Consider the following 15,193-nt stretch of genomic DNA (forward strand, 5'->3'; position numbering starts at 1 on the left):
GACAGGTAAATGCCAGTGCTGTAGTTATACAGGAAGTGTTTATCTAGACTTACAACTAATTATGGAGCAGGGGAATTCACTAGATTCAGGATGTTTCCTGTTCAAAAACCTTTCATTGTTTTAATATCATTACTTTTGGAGATTTCGGGCAGATGGATCTCCATTCAGCACTTCTGATTGAAGATGGGTGCAAATATTTCAGCCTAGTCTTTTGTGATGGTGTGTTAGGTTCTGACGCCATCAGAATGGGGGATGTTCATGGGCCGCTGCTCTTTGTTTTGTTATCCACCTAAATTAATGACTCAACATGTCAGGGCTATTACCATAATGTGTTGAATATAGTTTCCAGCTCAAATAGCTCAATGTCAAGGTGGTGGAATTTGCAATTGAGAGAGCTCAAAAAAAGATCATTGAGTCTATAGCACCAAAAAAGGGCCAAATGGTCCTTCGAGTCTGTGGTCAAAAACAACCATCTAATCTCCCTTTCAGTACTTGACCCATACTCTTGTATTCCTGACTTTGTAAGTGTGAATCTAAGTACTAAAATTTTATGAAGGTTACTAACAGACAATTCCCAGATTACCAACACCCTTTGCATATAAGTTTTTCTCTCATATCCTCTAAACCTCCTGCCCCTTACCTTTAAATCCATGTCCCCTTGCTTATCTCTTCTTGAAGTAGAAATGTTTCTTCTCATCGACCCCATCTATGCCCCATATAATTTTATAAATCTCAATCACCACCTTATTGCCCCTGCTCCCAAGTCTCCTCTGGTCTATCCAATCTCTCTTCGCTACTTAAAAAAAAAACCCTCCAGTCTAGGCAACATTCCAGTAAATCTCTTGTGCCCTCTCCAGTGCAATCGTAGAACAGTACAGCCCCTCGATGTTGTGCTGACCTCTTATCCTACTCTAACATCAAACTAACCTACATAGTCTTCATTTTGCTATCACCCATGTGCCTACTCAAGGGTTGCTTAAATGTCCCTAATGTGTCTCATTCTACCACCACCACTGGCAGTGCATTCCACGCACCCACCACTGTGTAAAGAACTGACCTCTGACATCTCCTTTAAACCTTCAATCACCTTAAAATTATGCCCCCCTGCCGTGATAGCCATTTCATTATCAAATGCCTTGCTAAATTCACGTACACCACATCCACTGCTCTTAATCATCATGTTTTGTCACATCCTCAAAGAATTCAATAAGGTTTGAGGCATGACCTGCCCCCTCCAAAGTCATGCTGACTATCTCTAAACTATGGTTTTCCATGTAAACATAAATCCTGTTGTCAGAATTCTCTCCAATAATTTGTTCCAACAATGTGGATTTCAGAACTGTGCACAATATGTTCTAGCTGTGGCCCAACCAATATTTTATACAGTTGTAATGACATCTCTAGGCATTTAAAGTGAATAAAGTATCCCAGTGACTGCCTCAACTACTTTATCTACCTGACCCTCTACCTTTAAGGGACCAGTGGATGTGAACACACTGATCCTTTGCTTCCAGGTTTGCATCATTTCTTATTTATCCAGATTGAATTCCACTTGCCACTGATCAAGCCATCTGACCTGCCTGTCTATACCTTTCTGTAGTCTCAGACTGTCTGTCTTCCTCACCGTTTACCACGGCGTCGGTTTTTATCCACAAGCTTATAATTCAACCCTGTTATGTTCAAGTCTAAATTGTTTATATATACCACTAACAGCAAGGGCCCAACACTGGTCCCCACATAACCACTTGCTTCTGGATACTTCGTCATAAAAACGCCCCTGAAACAATTCCCCCTGTGCCCTGCCTGCTCCCAATTCTGCATCCAATTAGCCAAATTTCATTGGATCCCAAGAGCTCTTAGATTTTACTTATCAGGTGGACCTGATTTAAAAATGTTACTAAAGGATGGCACAGTGGTTAGCACTGTTGTCTGTCAGGGACCAAGGTTTGATTCCAGCCTTGGGTGACTGCTTGTATAATTGCCCCATGTCTGTATGCATTTTTGCTGATGCTGTGGTTTCCTTCCACAGTGTTAAGATGTGCAGATTAGGTGGATTGGCCATGGTAAATGCAGAATTACGGAATGGATGGGTCTGAGTGGAATGTTCTTTGAAGGGCGGATGCGAACTCGATGGTCTGAACAGCCTCTTGCTCCACCTTCATGATTCTGTTTGGTGCTCTGAAGTCTACGTTGACTACATCACATGCATTGGCCTTGTCTATGCACATAGTTACCACTTCAAAATATTCAGTCAAGTTGATCATCTGTCCTTAAACCATGCTGGTTGTTCTTGTTTAATCCATGCCTCTTTAAATTTGAGATTTTTGTCTGACCAGCCTGTAGTTTCCTGGTTCATTCCTTGCTCCTTTTTTGAATAACAGTCCACATTGACCAAGGAGGAATTGAAAATGATTACCAGTGTTGCTGCTATTTTCTTCCTTGCCTCACTCGATACCCTGGAATGTATTTTATCCAGTCATGGAGATGTATCTACCAGACCACTCAACCATCTATGTCTATGCTAACTTCTAAGTATATCACAGTCCTTCTACCTGATTTTTTTTTTGTGTCCCAAATTTGTGGGCGGCACAGTGGCACAAGTGACTGTCTGTGTAGAGTTTGCACGTTCTCCCCATGTCTGCGTGGGTTTCCTCCGGGTGCTCCGGTTTCCTCCCACAGTCCAAAAATGTGCAGGTTAGGTGAATTGGCCATGCTAAATTGTCCATAGTGTTAGGTAAGGGGTAAATGTAGGGGTATGGGTGGGTTGCGCTTCGGTGGGTCGGTGTGGACTTGTTGGGCCGAAGGGCCTGTTTCCACACTAAGTAATCTAATCTAATCTAATGTAATCCCCTCACTAGTGAACACTCGCAAAAGGTAGTCATTTAGAACTCCACTATATTCTCTGGCACCATGTGCAAATTGCTCCTCAGGTCTTTAATGGGCTGTGCTCTTTCCCTAATTATCCTTAATGTAATTGCAAAATGATGACGGGCTTTGCTTCATTTTACCAGCCATTCTTCTTTCTTGCTCCTTTTTCTTTTCTCTCCCGGTTTCTTTTTTTACACATGCTAGGGCTTAATGGCCAGTGATCGTTTGTTTTAAGCACTCAGTACCTCCTGTAGATCTCTGTTTTTCTCTTTAACCACTCCTGTATGTCCTCTTAATCTCCAGAGTTCATAGAATCTGCTGGTCCCAAATTCTTTATTTTGGACCATATTGGCTCTGTACTCAGTTTGTTCCTTGAATGCTCTTACCAAAATGTGTCCGCTCCTGATCACTCTAGCCAAATTTGACTTGGCATTGTCCTTTGGAGTGTGCCCTACTTTGTATGTTTTGCCTTGTTTTGCGCACTGTTTGTAAAATACTACTTCACTTTGCGAATCTACCTGACTCCTTGTGTGCTTCCTTGTTTTTAGGAACACAAGTGCAGAAGCAGACCATTGAGCTCGCTTTGAGGTTTATAATATGGTCATGAGTGGTTTCTGCTATGGTAATCAATAAACCATGATATTCTTTTCACTTCAGTAGCAACTCATTAAATTCTAAATGCCTTTTTACTTTTGGGCTTTATTCAGCCAGTATGGAGCAGGTCAGGCAGCATCCAAGGAGCAGGAGAATGGACGTTTCGGGCATGAGCCCTTCTTCAGGCTCATGTCGAAACGTCGATTCTTCTGCTCCTTGGATGCTGCCTGACCTGTGCTTTTCCAGCAACACATTTTCAGCTCTGATCTCCAGCATCTGCAGTCCTCACTTTCTCAGCCAGTATGGAGCATTGTTATCTGGCAGGGTTTGGCAGGGATACTTCAGGCCAGTAGACTGAGACCAGGTGATGTTTAATGTTGGTTAAGGAGACTTGGGAGGACTAGATGTTTATATTTAGGGTGCAAGTACAGTAGAACGTGCATATTTGCGGATTTGGTTTCTGCGGTTTCACTTCATGGTTTACTGGTTTACGTGGAACTTTCCAAAAATAATTCCAGGGTCTGCTGAGGAGGTAAGTTTTTTTTTTTTTCCATTTAAATGATAGGGTTCGCCACAATCCGCAGTTTCGTGTATCCGCGGTATGTCTTGGAATGCAGCCCCCTGCGGATATGGGGGGACACCTGTAATTGTATTGAAATTAAACTTTGATCAGAAAAGCGCATGCCTAGACCCTGTCTAAACAATATTTAACCACCTGGTGTTTAACAAGCATCCTCAGTTATTTGTATGAATTCTCACATTCCTGATGGTTTTTGCTTGAAGCATTGATTCTCCTGCTGCTTGCTGCCTGACCTGTGCTTTTCCAGCACCACACTTTCTGACAAATTCTAATACATGTTGGCAGAGGATGCAATCCTGAATTGCTGATTACACGTCATTAAATAGACATGCACTCCATCTGAATTTCCAAGAGAACTTGGAGGTGGGCCCATGTATCTGTTGGCATTATTTGCTAAAAGGACATTGACCGTTATAGTGAACTCAGTTGAAATGAGCTTTTGAATGCATTTTGAATATTGGAAGAATACACTTGCTCTGACTGTATACTTGAGCATTAAAAATCCCAGTTGAGTTTGAGAGTCTGTTACAGCTAAACATAACTGACTCCCAGCTAGTTAGATTAGCCCAGTTGACTCAGTTGCTGGTTTTTCATGCAATTTCAACAGCTTTGGCCCCTTTCCCACATCAGCTGAAGTTACCACAAATGACTCTCCTTCTCCATCTTTACCTTTCAACCTGAGCTGTGATAGCCTTCGGGTTAAACTACCACCGACTGTCGGTGTGTCTTTAAGAAGAGTCAACCTGATGATTGATAAGTTTACCTTTTCATGGTAATCTAACTTATTTACGCATGCAGTGCACATGTAAACCTAAATCTGCTTATAATTCCTAGGCCTATTCTTTTCATTTTTGTATAAGGTTGTATCTTCTCTAGTTCTTTATCAAAACTTGGTTTAATAGAATTGTTTCTTTTAAAATCTCTTGAGTGCTACTGATTTGTTTTTCTAACCTCCTGTCATCTTGGATGCATAGTCTCCAGTATTACCAGTTTTTTAATCTTGTGAAATGAAACAGCTAAGTTGAAACACTTGAGTCTTTTTAGAAAATGAGAAAATGGAGCAGGTGTAGACCAAAATGTTCCTTTGTTCCTTTGCTCTGCTCTGGGAATCATTGTGGCTCAGTGGTTAGCACTGCTACTTTACTGCACCAGGGACCTGGGTTTGATTCCAGCCTTTGGTGACTGTGTGGAGTTTGCACTTTCTCAGTGTCTGTGTGGGTTTCCTCCCACAATCCAAAGATATTAGGTGAATTGCTAAATTGCCCATAGTGCCTGGGGATGTGCGGGCTAGGTGGATTACCATGGGGAAGGCAGGGTTACAGGGGTAGGCTAGGGGGTTGGTCTGGGTGGGATGCCATTCGGAGGGTCTGTATGGACTTGATGGCCTGTTTCCACACTGTAGGGATTCTGATATGTGATTGATCTGGTATAGCAATGTAAGTGGACTGTTGGCCTTTAAGTGGGCCTAAATGAATATAGTCTGTTGTCTACTGTGGTTTTTTTCCACAGAAGACCATTTGTTTCCCCATGCGATGTGAAGGCAAAATTAAAATGTGAAATAGGGAAGTTTGATTTCAGAAGTTAAATGCTATATATCCTATAATTGTACTGGTAAAGGTTAAAAAATAAGTCAACATTTATGTCTGGTCAAGGAGGGACCTCATTGTCACATTCCTGCAGAGCGGCTGGTAAGACATTGCAATATTTGCACTTAGGTTGTTGGGTATTGATACTTTGCAACTGATATTCTGAACTGAGCCTTGAAACATGACTTGTATTTTACAAGTTGATGTTGGCTCCATCTCTGGTTACTTGGGAGCTTCTTTCAAGCCTGGTGCTCCTCTGCTTTTTCCAAAAGCCAAGTTTCCCATCCAAAAGTATTTTGCACAGTCGAGGGTTTCCTGACACATACCATTCACACCCTTTGGCAGAACATACTGTCCTAGGAAAGTATAAACTCATTTGACCTATTTGAAATATTCCAACATTTTACAGTTGTACTTGTTTGCGACTTTGGAAAACAAATGACTACTGTAGCTTTCAGATGTCTTCCTTTCTAGTTCATTTCCCATTGTATTGCCTTTATTTCCTGTGAAGGTTTTTAGTTATTACTGCTCTGACATTAATGTTTTTCTCCCTGCTATCAGCTGTGGAGTGGCTCCAGAGTTTTTATTTTTCTGGCTTTTTAAAATCAAAACGTTAATGGCGAAAGGGAACCTGGATCCCAATGAGTATTTGTGCTATTTCTTGCAAATGCAAGGTTAGATCTAGCAAAACTTTCATGCGATAAGGTTTGGACTCTTGCCTGTACTTTTGTTTGATTTTGGCATGAAGTAAAGCCAGCTGGGAATGGTGCAGAATCTGGGCTGCATTTCTTTTTCTCTGTTCTGATTGAGTTCTGCAAGCAGATCAGCTGGAGGGAGGGCAGAATGGTTACTAATTGACATGAAATAATTTCTAGTGAGCTGTTTTTTATCTTGACATAAAACTAAGATTGGTGCTATCGGTGCTCTAACTTTGGACCATTAATTGGTTTTGAGTAGCACTTGTTTGCATTTTGATATGTGTACCATTTAATTGGAAAACCTCTTGCATTGATCCTTGACAATGAAGTTGTAAACTTACCAACGTGTTCAGTTGATCTATATAAGGCTGTCTTCAGTGTATTTCGATCTCTTCAGTATTATAGCATTTCACTCTGGTGTGCAATGTTTTAGCCAGCTTAACTTCCTAATCTTTCACCATTTTTTTTTATATAGTAGTCTTATGCTTTGTGCAATATATTAATATTTTCAGTTGCTGCATTTGTACTTGTCTGACAGAATTACAATGTTCAACTGCTATCCCACTGTTTATTACCTGCTAACTCTGAATTTATCTGCATGTGGACAAATGCTGGAGGTAAACCCAAATGTCAGCCTTTGGTTATAATCTCACTCAGGGTGAACTGAACAGATTTTGTTTAGTCCTCTGTAGGAGAAATTTACATCAAACTTTGAAATATTGCATGTTGCAGACTCAGCCAGGAGACCTTTTTGTATCACCCTGGTGTGATTTCAAGACGCCTGCCTTAGATATGATTTTGAATTCAAGGGCACTTGGCAGTGAAACGTTAAAATTGATTGGAATTTCAAATGATTGCTGCGATATGCTGCTTGTTTCTCCTCTCTGCCACCTATAGGTCTATCGTTTGAGTTCTTTAGCTGAATCCAGTTTCATATCTCTCAAATTGCAATCCACAATAGTGTGAAAGTGTGGTTGGTTGAGAGACTGTACTGCTAACAATCCTTCACAAGCCACTTCCAACATTGTCCAAATTATATAGCTCCCCGTGATTACTCTATTCTGCAGTTTGAGGATTGTGCCCTTTTCACGTTAGGACATCTGAACTGCTAAATTGCTTTCTCATCTCCAGGTGGTAGTAAAGATGATCCATGGATTTCAACTGGTACCTCCTGTAGTTGGTTGAATGGAGTGGCATGGTCACTCAATGGTTAGCACTGCTGCTTCACGGTGTCGGGGACCTGGGTTCAGTTCCACTCTCTGGTCACCGTGGAGTTTGCACGCACTCCCTTGTCTGCGTGGGTTTTCTCTGGGTGCTCTGGTTTCCTCCCACAGTCTAAAAGGTCCAGGTTATGTAGATTTAGCCATGCTAAATTATACCATGGTGTCTAGGGATGTGCAGGCTAGATAGGTTAACCATGGGAAATGCAGACTTATAGGAATAGGGTAGTGGGGTAGGTCTGGCTGGGATGATCTTTGGAGGGTCATTGTGGACTTGATAGTGCAGAAGCAGGTCATTTGGCCTGTGGGGATTCTATGGAGCATTCAATAGGTACTTCACTTGAAGTATTGTCACTTGGCAATTTTCTTTTACTCCGTCAAAGCCTCTAACGATTGTACTTGTAAATTTATCACTAACTCGAATGAAACAAATGCAATGCTGGAGGAAATCTGATCTGGCATCTGTGGAAGGAGAGAGTTAATGTTTAGAGTCCTGTGTGACTCTTATGGCACTTAAGGTTCTGAAGAAAAATTATAACTTTTTTTTTTCTCTCTCTCATGCTGTCAGGCTGCCTCCTGAGGTTCTCCAGCTTTCTGCATTTGTTTCAAATTTCCAACATCTGCAGTATTTTGCTTTTACTGATTGGCCATTTAGCATGTGCCAGAGACACTTTTTTTTTAATTATTATTATTCACTGCATATGATTGCCTATCCATCACTTAAGTCTTTCGTCCCTAAGCTATCCAAATCAAGCAAAGATTTCCTTCAGTTCCATTTGCTTGGCAATGATTTTTTTCCCCATACCAACTACATGTGAGATTTGTACTGAAGCCTGTGGGATTCCTGTGCTTGGTTACTGCTGTAATTAAATCACCAACATAGAGTAACTCAATATACGTTTTAGTGACATTATCCAGATGGGAGTCCTTGGCTGTATTTTAGAAATTTCAGAATTGGCCTAGCTAACCAGCATGCAGATACCTATCTGACTCTGACACACCTTTATTTTACAATATGATCACAGAACCTGTTTCCACACTGTAGGGGTTCTTTGGCCGAAAAAGTCCACACCGACCTTGCGAAGAGTTACTCACCCAGACCCATTCCCCTACATTTATTCCTGACTAATGCACCTAACATACACATCCCTGAATACTATGGACAATTTAACATGGCCAGTGAGTTTTGAGAAGATTTGTAACCTTAACGTGGCCAATTCACCTAACCCCACAATCCAAAGATGTGCGGAGGAAGTGCACGCAGACATGGGGAGAATGTGCAAATTCCACACAGTTGCCTGAGGCTGAAATCTAACCCGGATCCCTGGCGCTGAGACAGCAGTGCTAACCACTGAGCACTTGGCTTGAGGGAGCTGAATGGCCACCTCCTAATTCGTATGTATGCTTGACTGGGTGCAGTCCCTGCATAAGTGTTCACATGAGTCTGCTTCCAGTATGATGTGACCTATTTTCTTTGCACACAGGACCTAATCAAAGTTACAAATTGGTAGTTGCGTTGATGCATCGCCTGTATCAGGAACTCTCAATATTTGGACTTTGTGGTCTGATGTAATTGCTTTTGCTTTAACGGCTATTGATTTAAATGGGTTGTTTGTGTAATCATGGTGTTAATGTCCAATGTGAATTGTCCTTAACTTGCAGAACAAAATTCATATTTATAAATCCAAGTATGATAGCTTAGCTTATTTTACCCCTCCAGTAGCAGACAGTAAGCTGGTGCAGGCTTAGGGTATGTCATTGTCATTTTTAGAGGCTGATTCAGGATGCCTGGAATCCAATATTCTTTCCACCCACGTGGCCCCAGTCACAGAATATTTGTTTGTTTCATCTCCGATTTTGTGCTTGGGCTAAGGGTCTCCTTTCACCTGTGTCAGACTGCATGCATCAGTACTCGAATTTGGGATGTTTGATTCTGCTCTTTGCAGATCAAGTGGTGTTTGTGTTTAGAACAAATAAATCAATGTGTTTTGAAGGTGAATTGCACTTGAATTGAAGATTCTGGGTTTCCTGTTGAAGCTGAGTCATTAAGTATATCTCTAAGGCTGAGAGATATTTAACCAGTAAGGGAATCCAGGTGGTGGAGCAGGGTGCGTGGGCAGGAAAGTGGAGTTGTGAATTATTGGGTCAGTGAATGGTAGGGCAGACTCTGGCTAAATAGCCTACTTCTATGTCTTATGGTCTATCTTGATTTTTGACAAACTCTAACCTATCTGCAGACCCTAGCAGATAGTGTTTGCAATTTTTGGGAAGATTGGTGGCTCCGGTGGTAAATTTTGCTTGCAGCAGGAAGGTTTGTTCTCAGACATTTGTCACCATGCTAGGTAACGTGATCAGTGAGCCTCTGGTGAAATGCTGGTATTCGTCCCACTTTCTATTTGTCTTGGTTTGTTAATGTGGGTGATATCATTTCCGATTTATTTTTCTGAGGTTGGTAAGTGGGGTCCAAATTGATGTTTATTGATGGAGTTCAGCTTTGAATGCAAGGCCATCTAACTGAGCGTCACCTGCTAACAACTATATTTTTTCTACATGAATGCTTCAGGAAACACGTATTACCAAAATGTCTCCAGTACAAACCGCTGCTCAATACCCCACAAGTCAGAAGAATATCAGCAGAGTGGGTGCAGAATGCTCAGATTAATGATAAATGATGCCCACAACAGATTCCATGAACAATCAGGAAATTTTGTGCTACAAACCTTTGTACACCAATGTGACACACCACGAATGGACAAGGACACTAGAATGAGCCATCAGCATCAAACAACAGACCACGAAAAATAAAAGATCCCCATAAGAAAACTGGACAAGCGCTCAAAACAACACAAGCTTGGATTAATAACCTAGCGGATCAACCACTTACAGGAAAAAAGCCATCCTAGCAAGAAGGATGAACTACAAATACAGAGACCTGGACAAACAGGACTACTTAGCAGCATTAGAATCAACCCTGAAAGGCAATGGACTCTCAGAAGAAACCCAGCAGACTGTCAGACAGTTGCACCAATACAAAGCAGGAAAAAGGAAGGGAACACCCTCAACACAGGAAAGGAAAGCCCTTGAAGGACTCAAAGACAGAAACATTGTAATCCCACCTGCAGACAAAGGGCACAAGACTGCTATTCTAAACAGAACACAGTACGTTGAAAAGGTGAACTCACTGTTTGCAGAAACTGACACTTACCAACAGGTGGTGATAGACCTGACTCCACAGCTAGAAAACAGCATCGCAGCTATATTGAAGCTACATGAATCAGGAAAAATTAACAAGATAGGTCTCTAGAATATGAAACTTGATGGATCCCCTCAGACCCATTGTCTCACTCTCCAGCGCACCAACATACAGACTACCAAAGGAACTTCACTGAAAACTGAAATACCTAGTAGAAGATTCATGCCATACCATTCACTTCACCCAATAATTTTTGAACATCAAAGACACCAAAATAGAGGATGAAATAATGGTCTCATTTGACGTAACTGCTCTATTCACATCAATTAACAGCAGCCTGGCCAAAGAAACACTGACCACGCTACTAGAAGAACCAAGAACATAGCACCAACTTCACCAGCAAGGACAACACCCTGACACTAGTAGACTTGTGCCTCACAACCCACTTCACTGTCAATGACGAGACCTACAAACAAATCAAGGAACACCCATGATATCACTAGTATCGAGCTTCTTAGCAGAAGCAGTAATGCAGAGACTCGAGACAGAGTCAGCAGTAACAGCCCTCTCCGCGATCCAGCCTAAACTTTGGGTCTGCTACATGGATGATACCTTTGTCATAAAACAGAACAAATTTAAAGGAAACCTACAACATCAACAATATCCTTACTGGCATAAATTTCATTAAACAGAAGCGAGCAACAGACTCCCCTTTCTAGATGTTACCAGTGGAACAAAGTTAATGGAGAACTGCAAGACCAGATATTTAACTACAGAAGCTACCATTCCCAGCACCCACAAATGGAGCTGCATTAGGAATTATTTAAATGGGCCATAGCGAACTACAAGCAGAAGAAAAATATGTAATAGAGTATTCAAGAATGGGTACAAAATAAACAGTCTGCCGATTCTTAAACAACAAACCCAAACAAGTAGACAAAACCCTCAAACTCGAGCCACACTACTATGCAAAGACACCTTGGGGATGACTATCAGACTACTTTAACCCCTTAGTAACCCACAAACCTACCAACACACTGAACCTAAAGGACCCTAATACCAACAACCAGCAAAACTAATGTCATATACAAAATACCATGCTAGGACTGCAACAAACACTACAACGACAGACTGGCAGAAAACTAGCCACCAGGATACATTAACACCAACTAGCCAACAAAAAGACGACATGTCCCACTATCACTATCTTTACTTACAGATGAAGGATACCACTTTGGGACAGCACATCTATCCGAGGATAGGCTAAATAGGAATTCCTAGGGACCTGGCATTCAAACCGGCACTCCATCAATAAACATTGATTTTGGACCCCATTTACCAACCTCTGAGGAAAAAGCCGGAAATGATATCACTCACCGTAACATACCAAAAGACACAAATAGAAAGTGGAACAGAAGAGGCTCACTGTTACCTAGCATGGTGATCTGAAAACAAGCCTTTCACCTCAGTGAGCAAATTTACAACCTAGCAAATAGTGTTGATTTTTTTTTTTAATTCTCCACTCTACTCTCAAAACAAGTTCTCACACCAGGTCTGTACTTGGCTACACTTCCTGATTTGCTTGCACAGAACCTCCAAACTATAATTTTCTGGCCCCTCTGGTATCTGTAATCCATTCAACTGGTGTGTGCGCGTGTGTGTGACACCGATACCGGGCGGGGTGTCGGGAACAGGAAGGAGCAATGTATAACAACACTTCTTTCGTCTAGCAAAGCCAAACGGTGGGACAAATGAATTACTTTCCGTTAAATACGGTTAGTGTTTGGAACAAATTGAATGAACCGGCAGCACGAATATAGATTGGTTAATAGGTGTGATTTTACAGAACATAATCAAGGAAGCTAATGGAATACTGGCCTCTTTATATTTAGAGGGATGGAGTATTGGGATGTAGAAGTTGTACTGTAGTTATACAACAGGGAGAAAGTGAGGACTGCAGATGCTGGAGATCAGAGTCGGAGTGTGGAAAAACACAGGTCAGGCAGCAGCCGAGGAGCCGAAGGATCGACATTTTGGGCATAAACCCTTCATCAATAGTTATAAACTGTGATATATAACTGGTTGTATATAATGCCCTGGTTAAACCCCACTTAGTAAATGAAGAGCGGCTCTGGGTACCACACTTTAGGAAGATTGTATTAACCGTGTTCAAATTTAATCTGTTTCCTCGAGAAAGGAAACCGTTGATGTTGGATGAATGTTTAAATCTGAGGAACTTTGTTAAGCAAAGGTATTAAGGGATCTGGGTCAAGGGCAGGTGTATGGGGTTTCAATAACAGGTCAGGTATGATCACATTGAAAGGCTGAATGGGCTCAAGTGGCTGAATGGTGTACTTTTGCTTCTGTGCTATGATTTTGTAATGTGGAGTTGCCGGTGATGCACTGGGGTGGACAAATTTTAAAAATCACAACACCAGGTTATAGTTAACAGATTTGTTATACGGTAATCCAACAAAATTTATATAGCAAAAGATCAGTCATGCATGCAATGAGACGATATATTAAACAAACCTAGACTGCTAGATAACCTAACAGCAATCTAGGTTTGTTCAATATATCCTCTCAGCTGCATGCATGACACTGATCTTTTGCTATAAATTCTTATAATCCTGCACCACAGCTACCTGATGAAGGAGCACACTCTGAAAGCTAGTACTTCCGAAAAGCCTGCTGGGCTATAACCTGGAGTTGTGATTTTTAACTGATTTTATAGCCATCAAGGAAGAAATGGTTGCATAGAAATCAACGCAGGGAGCTAAATATGTGTTTCCTTTTTTTGAAAGGAGAGGAAGCAAGGAACGAGTAGTGGGTTAGCATTGTTATATGGGTTGGAATAAGTATGATGAGAAATTATCTTGAATCTGAAGACTTAGAATCCATGTAGTGGAGTAAGAAATAAAGGAAAGAAACGATAGTGGTAAGAGTCTGTAGGCCCTGTAACTATAGCTATACAGTGCACAGAATAAATTAGATAATTATGGATGTAACAAAGGCAAGACATTCTTGGATGGCTTCAATCTTGTAGATTGGGATAGTCACATTAGCAGGGGAAGCCTGCTAATTGCGAGAAGAAATTGATGTTCTAAGAAAATGTCCCAAATACAATGTATGATTCCATCTAGGGATCATGCTATTTTGAATTTGCTGGTGTAATGAAACAGATTTAACAAATGTCGAAGATCCCCCTCTGATGCAGTGACTGTAACATGGTTAGATTTAACATTTGAGAGGGAGGAACTTGGGCCAGAAACAACTGAGTTTAGATAAGGATAATCACAAATGAATTGGGGGCAAAAACCTAGCTGCAGTGGACTAGGAAAGGAATTTAGCAAAAAGACATTTGGCAGATGCTATAAAAAAGAGTTTGTGCTTCACACTCCATCCAGTGAGGAAGGATGATTCTAGAAAGGGGCCAAGTCAACTGTTTACCCAGGGAAGTTCAGGATAGCACCCAATTGAAAGGAAAAAAATACAATCTCAGATAAATAGTTAGAGAAATGTGTTTTTAAAAACAAAAGTGTTAAAAACTGAGGGCAATTTCCAAGCTGCAGTCTCTTTAATTGCTTTCTGGCTGCTCAAGCCTCTCTGATTCAGAATCAAAATTCACTGCCATCTGTTGGGAACCTCTGGCTGTGCGTGCACGTGGCTTAGAGGAAACGTGTTTGCGAGTAATATCAATAATAACAAGAGTTTTGTTAAAAATATGAAAAGGAAGAGCAGCTAAAGTGCACGTAAATACCTTGGCGAATGAGACTTGGGAAGTAATAGGGAATCACGATGGCAGAAGAGTTGAATAAATACTGTGCATCTGTTTTTACAATAGACATTAGCTTTGCCGAATTACTAGATATTCAAAGGCTTAAAATAGAGATGAAGTAAACACTATCACTGAAAAGGTGAGTGAAACAAAATGGGGCTCAAGGCCAATTAGACCCCTGAACTGCTAATGTAATCTTTTCCCTTATTTGAAAAGGAAAGGAAATCAACCAGTTTGTAGGCTATTTAGATTAATTGGAATATTTTTAGTCTATTATAAAATTTTCTTCTTTGATAAAGAGTAGAGCATTTAGAAATGATTAAGCAGAGTCCATGTGGCTTCATTAAGGAGAAATCTTGCCTAACAAATTTGAGGAGAAAGTGAGGACTGCAGATGCTGGAGATCAGAGCTGAAAATGTGTTGCTGGAATGTGGCTTCATTAAGGAGAAATCTTGCCTAACAAATTTGAGGAGAAAGTGAGGACTGCAGATGCTGGAGATCAGAGCTGAAAATGTGTTGCTGGAACAGCGCAGCAGGTCAGGCAGCATCCAAGGAGCAAGAGAATCGACGTTTCGGGCATGAGCCCTTCAGGAATGAGGAAAGTGTGTCCACCAGGCTAAGATAAAAGGTAGGGAGGAGGGACTTGGGGCAGGGGTGTTGGAAATGTGAAAGGTGG

At 41.2% G+C, this 15,193-nt stretch overlaps 1 protein-coding gene across 3 annotated transcripts in view; it reads left to right on the top strand.

Moving 5' to 3' along the window:
* The window catches only part of ube2g1a (ubiquitin-conjugating enzyme E2G 1a (UBC7 homolog, yeast)), a 71,549-nt gene that overhangs the window by 21,143 nt on the left and 35,213 nt on the right, over window positions 1-15,193 (top strand). For 2 of the 3 annotated variants that reach the window (XR_006315832.1, XM_043718815.1), the window contains exon 1: window positions 6,230-6,302. The exons of the other annotated variant lie outside the window; for it this stretch is intronic. Coding sequence is in view for 1 of the 2 variants with exons in the window: in XM_043718815.1 (XP_043574750.1) it covers window positions 6,245-6,302 (58 nt within the window). In the remaining variant the exon portion in view is untranslated. Of the gene's footprint in view, window positions 1-6,229; window positions 6,303-15,193 lie in introns of those variants that run through there. 3 annotated transcript variants of the gene reach the window in all.

Source organism: Chiloscyllium plagiosum, chromosome 28 (assembly GCF_004010195.1).
Source record: "Chiloscyllium plagiosum isolate BGI_BamShark_2017 chromosome 28, ASM401019v2, whole genome shotgun sequence".
In the NCBI taxonomy this organism is placed as follows: Eukaryota; Metazoa; Chordata; class Chondrichthyes; order Orectolobiformes; family Hemiscylliidae; genus Chiloscyllium; species Chiloscyllium plagiosum.